At 40.9% G+C, this 9452-nt stretch overlaps 1 protein-coding gene across 4 annotated transcripts in view; it reads left to right on the forward strand.

Moving 5' to 3' along the window:
* TMEM218 (transmembrane protein 218) overlaps nucleotides 1–8788 on the forward strand; it is a 44046-nt gene extending 35258 nt beyond the window's left edge. For all 4 annotated transcript variants that reach the window (XM_075190373.1, XM_075190376.1, XM_075190374.1 and 1 more), the window contains exon 4: nucleotides 8532–8788. In XM_075190373.1, coding sequence (XP_075046474.1) covers nucleotides 8532–8666 — 135 coding nt within the window. In that variant the 3' untranslated portion in view covers nucleotides 8667–8788. The remainder of the gene's footprint in view (nucleotides 1–8531) is intronic.
* Nucleotides 8789–9452: the final 664 nt, after the last annotated feature.

Below are 9452 nucleotides of genomic sequence, written 5' to 3' on the forward strand. Positions count from 1 at the left end.
GTAATTTTTATTTAATGTTGTTGCTTTTTGTTTGAAATTTAGAGACAGATGAACAATATTTTATATAGTGGAAAATATTCCCCAGTTTGTCTTTATTACTATTACTGGTATTAACAGCACTCTACTAGAAACTACTGTGTATGAATGGGATCTAGTAGTCACTATTTCAGGTGACATACAGGCAGGTAAGTAATGTAACAAAGCAATAAGTAAGGTAAGTCAGATGCTTGGTTGTATAGGTAGAGGAATCAGTAGCAGAAAGAAGTAATAATACCACTGTATAGGTCATTGGTACGGCCTCATCTAGATACTGTGTTCAGTTCTGGAGGCCATATCTCTAGAAGGATATAAATACATTACAGACTGTACAAAGAAGGGCAACTAAAATGGTGCATGGCCTACAGCACAAAACTTACCCGGAAAGACTAAAATAACTTAATATGAGTAGTTTGGAGCAGAGAAGGGAGAGGGGGACATGAGATAGATAGATAGATAGAGAGATATATAGATAGATAGAGAGATATATAGATATATATATATATATATATATATATATATATATATATATATATATATATATATAATATATATATATATATATATATATATATATATATCAAGGTGCAGGAGGGAAACATTCTACAAAGGAAGAGAAGTATTAGAACACAAGGACATGTACTGACACTGGGGGGGAAGTAGGTTCAGAGGAAATGTGAGGATAAACTATGTCACAGAAAGGGTAGTGGATAAGTGGAATAGCCTCCATCAGAGGTGGTAGAGGCTGATACAGTAGAGCAATGTAAACATGCTTAGGATAGATATAAGGGTATCCTTAAATAGAAATAAGAATTAAATAGGGTTGGAGGTTACCATAGGTTAAAAAATGGCCAGACTAGATGGGCAAAGCGGATCTTAGCTGCAGACAAATTCTATGTTTCTATATTTACAAAGTTAAGGATGGAGATCAGTCAGATACTGAACACTATTCATCTCTCCCAGTGAGTTAATTCTCAGCCTCATCAATATCCCACCAGTTTGATCAGTCCGAGACTCCTCTGGAGAGGAGGCGACACTTCAGTCTCACTCACTTCAAGCTCCAGTATCAGACGGTAGCCATGCACTAAGACAGTGTCCTCATGGATTAATGAGTGGCTGCTTCCTATTGAATTAAGGGGCTGCCAGCTGCTGAGTGTAGGCGACTGGTCTGCTTTATGGTGAATGGATCTTAATTCGGGGAAAGTTCTTAGTTGCCATCTAAGTTCCATTAAAATTACATGAACAGAAAACTTAACAAGGACAGAAATGCTAAAGATTTCTGGAAAAAATTACATTACATCATTAACATTAATTCTGTTGTAGATTGTAATGTTGTGATTGTCCCGCCGCCCTTTGTCTGCGCCCCGTCTGTCCCGCCGCCCTTTGTCTGCGCCCCGTCTGTCCCGCCGCCCTTTGTCTGCCCCCCGTCTGTCCCGCCGCCCTTTGTCTGCCCCCCGTCTGTCCCGCCGCCCTTTGTCTGCCCCCCGTCTGTCCCGCCGCCCTTTGTCTGCGCCCCGTCTGTCCCGCCGCCCTTTGTCTGCGCCCCGTCTGTCCCGCCGCCCTTTGTCTGCCCCCCGTCTGTCCCGCCGCCCTTTGTCTGCCCCCCGTCTGTCCCGCCGCCCTTTGTCTGCCCCCCGTCTGTCCCGCCGCCCTTTGTCTGCGCCCCGTCTGTCCCGCCGCCCTTTGTCTGCGCCCCGTCTGTCCCGCCGCCCTTTGTCTGCGCCCCGTCTGTCCCGCCGCTTATGAGACTTTCACTTTAAAGCATACTTGCCAACTCTCCCTGAATGTCAGGGAGACTCCCTGAAATAGGGGTGATCTCCCTCACTCCCTGAAGAGTCTGGCATTCTCCCTGATGCTGAGCCCGTACAAGACGTGGTTGGCTTCGCCATCTGTGGCATGATGACACAGTTCAGAAACTGAGTCCTATGTCCAAGTATTGATGCCTATGGAGGTGGCCATTTTTATGGAGACCAAGATTTAATCAAAGACTGACAGGTAAGACAACATGACTTCAGTAATGGAGACAGAAAAGTAAAAACACTTCAGTCTCTAGAGATTCATTAGCTGCTTTCTTTAAGCATAGTTGCCTACTCTCTCGCATTTCTGGGAGACCTCCCGGGAGAGCAGGGCAACCTCCCGGTTCTCGTCCCCGCAATAGATAAGTGATGGGGGGGAGGGGGCTTAATGACGCAAATATTACATCATAGCCAAAATGATGTGAGTTGTTAAGCCCCGCCCCCGCACACCCACCTTCCGCGGGATCTCCCTCAAGCCAACGAGGAACAGTTGGCAAGTATGCTTTAAGGTCCTCCTCTTGCCATTGCTCCTCCTTCATTCACATCTGCTGAAGTATCACTTTGTTTATTATATATAATTATAATGCATACATTTACCACCATTTTAATATAAGCCAGTATCCTCTATCAGCTTAATTTATTTGGCATTCAGCATCTTTACATAATCTACTACACAGTCCCTCAATGTACAACCTGGGATAAGGGTGAGTATCCTTCATGACCTGCTGTATCCGGAGCCTCTTAGATTGTATAATGCTCGCACTAAATTCTGAAGGATTTATTCTCTAAATGTATAATTTGTGTTGCACAACACGGTATCTTCATACGTTTAACATGTTCTTGGCGTGTTCCATACGTCACCCTGTGTTTCTGCAGTTCTCACGCTGCACATGGGGGACGTTCCTGAGATTGCTGTGATCACACTCTGCGTTATTACCGATCATTGTACAACAGATAGATCTATCTCCCAGCTGCTGCGCTTGTGTGCGAGCTAATTAGAAGATTGGTGTTAGCCTCCCCCTTCCAAGCAGAGCTCTATAGCCTATCAATAATACATAACTTTTATGCACTGAAGGTCCACTAATTGGCTAATTAAAAAGCCAAGCTAGTCGTGCGGACAAACCTGTCATCCACCAGGGACTCGTTCTGTGCTGAGGCCGAGGTCAGACTTAATACAGACTACTCAGGCTGACCTTTCTTGTTGTAGCAGCATGTTGGCCTGTCCCTGGAGCCAGCTCACAGCACAGGATATCACCTCTTATCTTCACACTTGTTTCAAGTCTGCCAGCTTAACAATTACTATTCTTTGGCCTCTTCTCCAATTTATTTCATCCTTCTGCAATGGATGGAGAATTTCTACTGTCACTGGTAACAATCAATAAGGATTATACGGTCCTAAAAATAAATTGGCACCAACACTGATCAATATATTGTCATACGATACATTAGGGCCAGCTCTGTGTATTTGTCAATATACTGTATGTACATTTATATTCACCTACTGTATAATAGACCAGTGCTTAGTAAACGGTCATACCATATATTGGCACTGGGGCTTGGTATGCATACTGTAACCTATGCTGAATAGGGAGATGTATTATATACCGTATACAGAGTATATGCACTTATACTCTCTAGACAAGAATTAGGTTAATTAGATAACATCATTGTCTATCTGAGCTGCCACAGATTCAGCAGCGCCGTACAGTCAGCAATACACAAACAGAACATAATACAGATAAATAACAATAGCAGAAGACAACTTGGAATGTGAAGAAATCTTTACAAGAAGACAAGGAGGTGATGACGGGAGATAGAGGGGACTGCTCATTAGGGCTAACACTGGAGGGGAGAGGAAACTAACAGACAATGGGGTAGTGGGAAATGAGTGGAATGGGTAAGTGGAGCATGAGGAAGCCGTCTTAGAATTGGACGTGGAGAGGTGAGGGAGTTTGAGACGTTTGGGTCGAGTCAGACAGGGTGGGAGTGTGAGGTGGTGGAAATAAGGAGAGAAGGCGACAGTCATCAGCAGAATGGACTGGGAGTGTACAGGGGTATTTCTTGATAAAGTCGGAGATAGAATAGTGGAGGTATTAAAGAGGGCGCTATAGTTGAGGGTAAGCAGCTTGAATTGTATTCTGCATCGAATGACCAGCCAGTGGAGAAGCAGAGCGGAAGAGGACCGTGCGGAGATGAAGATAAGAAGTGACTCCGCATTCAGGACAGATTACAGGGGGAACATACTACTCTCGGGCAAGCCAGAGAGGGAGAAGATGACTAGAGTGTGGACAATGGTCTTTGGGACATCCATAGCGAGGGAAAGGCTAATCTTACCATTGTTGCAAAGGTGAGAACGACAGAATTGCGCAAGGGACTGAATTTGGGGAGGGAAGTTGAGCTGGAGTTGATGATGCCCACTAGACAGAATTGTTAATGTGACCCTTTCTTGTTACCCATGCACACTAACCGAAACGGGAGGAGGGGACGTGACAATGGATGGTGAAAAGATAACCAGCTAAGTTTTGGGTATGTTGAGTTTAAGGTACCATTCTGCCATCCAAGTGGAGATGGTTAAGAGACAGCTGGTCACGTGCAAGTGGAGAGAGGTCAGGAGTGGAAAGGTAGTTTAGTGTGCCATCGGTATAGACTTGATACTGGAAGCCAAACGAGTGAATGAGGTAAAAGAGAGGAAGTGTAAAGGGAGAAATGCAATGGGCCAAGAACAAAACCTTGGGGCACAGATAGAGGAAGAGACCCCGGAGGAATGATCGGAGAGGTATGTAAGCCATGAATGGACTGTGCCGCAAAGGCCAAAAGAGTGAAGGGTGTTGAGGAGAGCGTGGTCATCTATGTCTAAAGCAGCAGAGAGATCATGGAACAACAGCAGGGACCAGAGTAGATCATTTGTTACCTTAGTAAGGCCAGTCTTGTGGAGTGGAGAAGACAGAAGCCCAATTGTAAAGGGTCAATGAGCGTGTGAACAGTGAAAGATTGTGTGTTCACTGGCTGTAGACCAACTGTTTGAGAAGAAAGGAACGGTAGTAGGTATTTGGAGAGCGAGGCTGGTCGAGTGACTGTTACTTGAAGGCTTAAGGGAAGATGCCAGTAGTTGGGCTAGGTGCTGGCAACCATCAACGGAGAGAGATCAGAGGAGGTGGGTTGGAGCAGGGTCTAAGGGACAAGAGATTTCTTATATTCTCCCCATAGCTTAATATTTGTTTTCTCTTTATATCTAGAGAAAATAATTGTCTGCCAAAGGTGGGATTTAGGCCATTGTTCTGGTATTATATCTGATCTACCCATGTATGCAGAGTAATAACTATGCTTGTGTGTTCTGACCTACATCTGTATACAGTATAATATAATGCTTGTCTGACCTATACCTGTGTGCAGTATAAATAATAATAATAATAATGATAATAATAATAATGCTTGTGTGTTCCGTCTGACCTATACCAGTGTGCAGTATAATAATAATAATAATAATAATAAATAATGCTTGTGTGTTCCGTCTGACCTATACCTGTGGGTAGTGCTTTTTTTGTAAAAAAAAAAAAGGTGCCGGAACTCACGTCTTATTAATCTTTTATGAAAAAAATGTGTGCGCACACACACACACACACACACACACACACACACACTCCCTTCCTTGCCCCTCACACACTTGACAATTGTAAAATAAAAATAATAACTCCTACCTCCTCCTGGTTGGATATCTAGAGGGGAGGCCCCATATGTTAATTTAATAAAACAAACATAACTGGACATCACTCATCTGTTACACACTGACATGTCCCCTGCTGCGGCTGCCTACCAACTTTTCTCACATATGGCCGCTAGCTATTCTCACCCCTATTCTGCACCCTGGTTTTTTTGTGGCCCTCTCTTTCCACCTCCCTCCTTTTTCTGTAGCACTCTTTCTGCTCCCCCTTTATTCTGTAGCCTTCTTTCTGCTCCCCCTCTATTCTGTAGCCTTCTTTCTGCTCCCCCTCTATTCTGTAGCCTTCTTTCTGCTCCCCCTCTATTCTGTAGCCTTCTTTCTGCTCCCCCTCTATTCTGTAGCCTTCTTTCTGCTCCCCCTCTATTTTGTAGCCTTCTTCTACTTTCGCCCCTTCCCGCTTTCTGTAGTCAGTATTACTTACCTTCTTTGCATACTTCTTTTCACTCTTCTTAGTTCGATCGCTGCTTCCGGCCGACGGAAGCAGGACGGGGACACACACACACACACACACACACACACACACACACACACACACACACACACACACAGTGCTGCACTGTAGCAGCACCGCAGAGAAAAAAAAAAGTTAAAAAAAAGGTGCCGGAACGCCGTTCCCAGCGTTCAATGGGAAAAAAAGCACTGCCTGTGGGTGATAATAATAATAATAATTTAATGCTTGTGTTTTCCGTCTGACCTATACCTGTGTGCAGTATAATAATAATAATAATAATAATAATGCTTGTGTGTTCCGTCTGACCTATACCTGTGTGCATAATAATAATAATAATAATAATTTAATGCTTGTGTTTTCCGTCTGACCTATACCTGTGTGCAGTATAATAATAATAATAATAATAATGCTTGTGTTTTCCGTCAGACCTATACCTGTGGGTAATAATAATAATAATAATAATAATAATAATAATAATGCTTGTGTGTTCCGTCTGACCTATACCTGTGGGTAATAATAATTAATGCTTGTGTGTTCCGTCTGACCTATACCTGTGGGTAATAATAATAATTAATAATTAATGCTTGTGTTTTCCGTCAGACCTATACCTGTGGATGATGATGATAATAATAATAATAATAATAATAATAATGCTTGTGTTTTCCGTCTGTCCTATACCTGTGTGCAGTATAATAATAATAATAATGCTTGTGTGTTCCGTCTGACCTATACCTGTGGGTAATAATAATAATAATTAATGCTTGTGTGTTCCGTCTGACCTATACCTGTGGGTAATAATAATAATTAATAATTAATGCTTGTGTTTTCCGTCTGACCTATACCTGTGTGCAGTATAATAATAATAATGCTTGTGTGTTCCGTCTGACCTATACCTGTGTGCAGTATAATAATAATAATAATAATAATAATAATAATAATAATAATAATGCTTGTGTTTTCCGTCTGACCTATACCTGTGGGTAATAATAATAATTAATAATTAATGCTTGTGTGTTCCGTCTGACCTATACCTGTGTGCAGTATAATAATAATAATAATGCTTGTGTTTTCCGTCTGACCTATACCTGTGGGTAATAATAATAATAATAATTAATAATAAATGCTTGTGTGTTCCGTCTGACCTATACCTGTGGGTAATAATAATAATTAATAATTAATGCTTGTGTTTTCCGTCTGACCTATACCTGTGTGCAGTATAATAATAATGCTTGTGTGTTCCGTCTGACCTATACCTGTGGGTAATAATAATAATAATAATAATAATAATAATAATAATTAATGCTTGTGTTTTCCGTCTGACCTATACCTGTGGGTAATAATAATAATAATAATAATAATGCTTGTGTGTTCCGTCTGACCTATACCTGTGGGTAATAATAATAAATGCTTGTGTGTTCCGTCTGACCTATACCTGTGGGTAATAATAATAATTAATGCTTGTGTTTTCCGTCTGACCTATACCTGTGGGTGATAATAATAATAATAATAATTAATGCTTGTGTTTTGCGTCTGACCTATACCTGTGTGCAGTATAATAATAATAATGCTTGTGTGTTCCGTCTGACCTATACCTGTGTGCAGTATAATAATAATAATAATAATGCTTGTGTGTTCCGTCTGACCTATACCTGTGGGTAATAATAATAATTAATAATTAATGCTTGTGTTTTCCGTCAGACCTATACCTGTGGATGATGATAATAATAATAATAATAATAATAATAATAATAATAATAATAATGCTTGTGTTTTCCGTCTGTCCTATACCTGTGTGCAGTATAATAATAATAATAATGCTTGTGTGTTCCGTCTGACCTATACCTGTGGGTAATAATAATAATTAATAATTAATGATTGTGTTTTCCGTCTGACCTATACCTGTGGGTAATAATAATAATTAATGATTGTGTTTTCCGTCTGACCTATACCTGTGTGCAGTATAATAATAATAATAATAATGCTTGTGTGTTCCGTCTGACCTATACCTGTGGGTAATAATAATAATTAATAATTAATGATTGTGTTTTCCGTCTGACCTATACCTGTGGGTAATAATTAATTAATGCTTGTGTTTTCCGTCTGACCTATACCTGTGGGTGATAATAATAATTAATGCTTGTGTTTTGCGTCTGACCTATACCTGTGGGTAATAATAATTATTAATTAATGCTTGTGTTTTCCGTCTGACCTATACCTGTGGGTAACAATAATAATTAATGCTTGTGTTTTCCGTCTGACCTATACCTGTGTGCAGTATTATAATAATAATAATAATAATGCTTGTGTGTTCCGTCTGACCTACAACTGTATGTAGCATAATAATCATAATAATTAATGCTTGTGTGTTTTACATGTGGTTTAAACCTATGTACATTAGAATCATAAAATGTTGCATCTGGACTAAATCTATATTATAGTATAATAATGCTCTGTCTAGTTGAAAGCATTTCTGTTCCAAAATGTTACCCTGCAGTCTCATTAATCTCTTGTGTTCTGTGTTTTCTAGATTGTGGACACGTTCTTCATTGGCCGCTATGTCCTGATGTCCGTTGCGAGTCTGATTTTCCTTTGCGGCGTCTTCCTGGTTCTTGTGTACCATATTTTGGAACCGGTCTATGCCAGACCTCTTCGCGTCCTTTAATGGCAGAGGGAAGGAAACTTCTATTTCTGTGACATGATGATATTTTTTACTTTCCAATTATTCATTGGGCTTATTTTTATATTGTAACTTTTTTGATAAAGCATATATATTTGTAATGTAAACATTGTGTACTTTATTTTAATAACAAATAGTGTATTTTTCTGTCAGAAATGTTTTGTTTACTTGAAACATTCCTGAAGATACCAGGTTCATGTTTAACTCTTGCTGCACCAGTTGGTTCGTTTGCTCAACCATGTGTACCAGCTTGGCACATCCTGTATCTCATTTTTTACGGCATTGCCTAGACAAGTACCTTGATAAAAGCAACTGTACTTTTATTGTGATGTGCATACATCGCACTGTCAATGAACAAGCACCAAGGGGTTCATGGCACCTTCTCAGCACCCACAATACTAGCCCAGGGAGAGCTTTTAGTCACCCTTACCAGAGCATGTCTCTGCCTGGCCTGCATCTTTTGTTCTTCTGCAGGCCAGGCAGTGACTAAACCCACTGTCACCCTGCTTTTTGCAGGCACACAGGAGTATTTAACAGAGTTTTGCGGCCACTTCCAGGGATTCCTGTTACTGTTCCTGACCAGCTCCTCAAGACCTGTAAACTCTAGTCAAAACTGTTTGCGTTAAGTCTTTTGATTCCGGGGAGAGGCCCCCTTATATGTCCGGTCAGGTTCCCACAGTGATGTGGCTTGTACTAGGGAGGGAGTCTTATAACTACCATTGGCAGAATTGAAAACTGCTTATCAGAGGGGCTAACACTGTCTTTACTCAT

Source organism: Mixophyes fleayi, chromosome 11 (genome assembly GCF_038048845.1).
Source record: "Mixophyes fleayi isolate aMixFle1 chromosome 11, aMixFle1.hap1, whole genome shotgun sequence".
NCBI lineage: Eukaryota > Metazoa > Chordata > Amphibia > Anura > Limnodynastidae > Mixophyes > Mixophyes fleayi.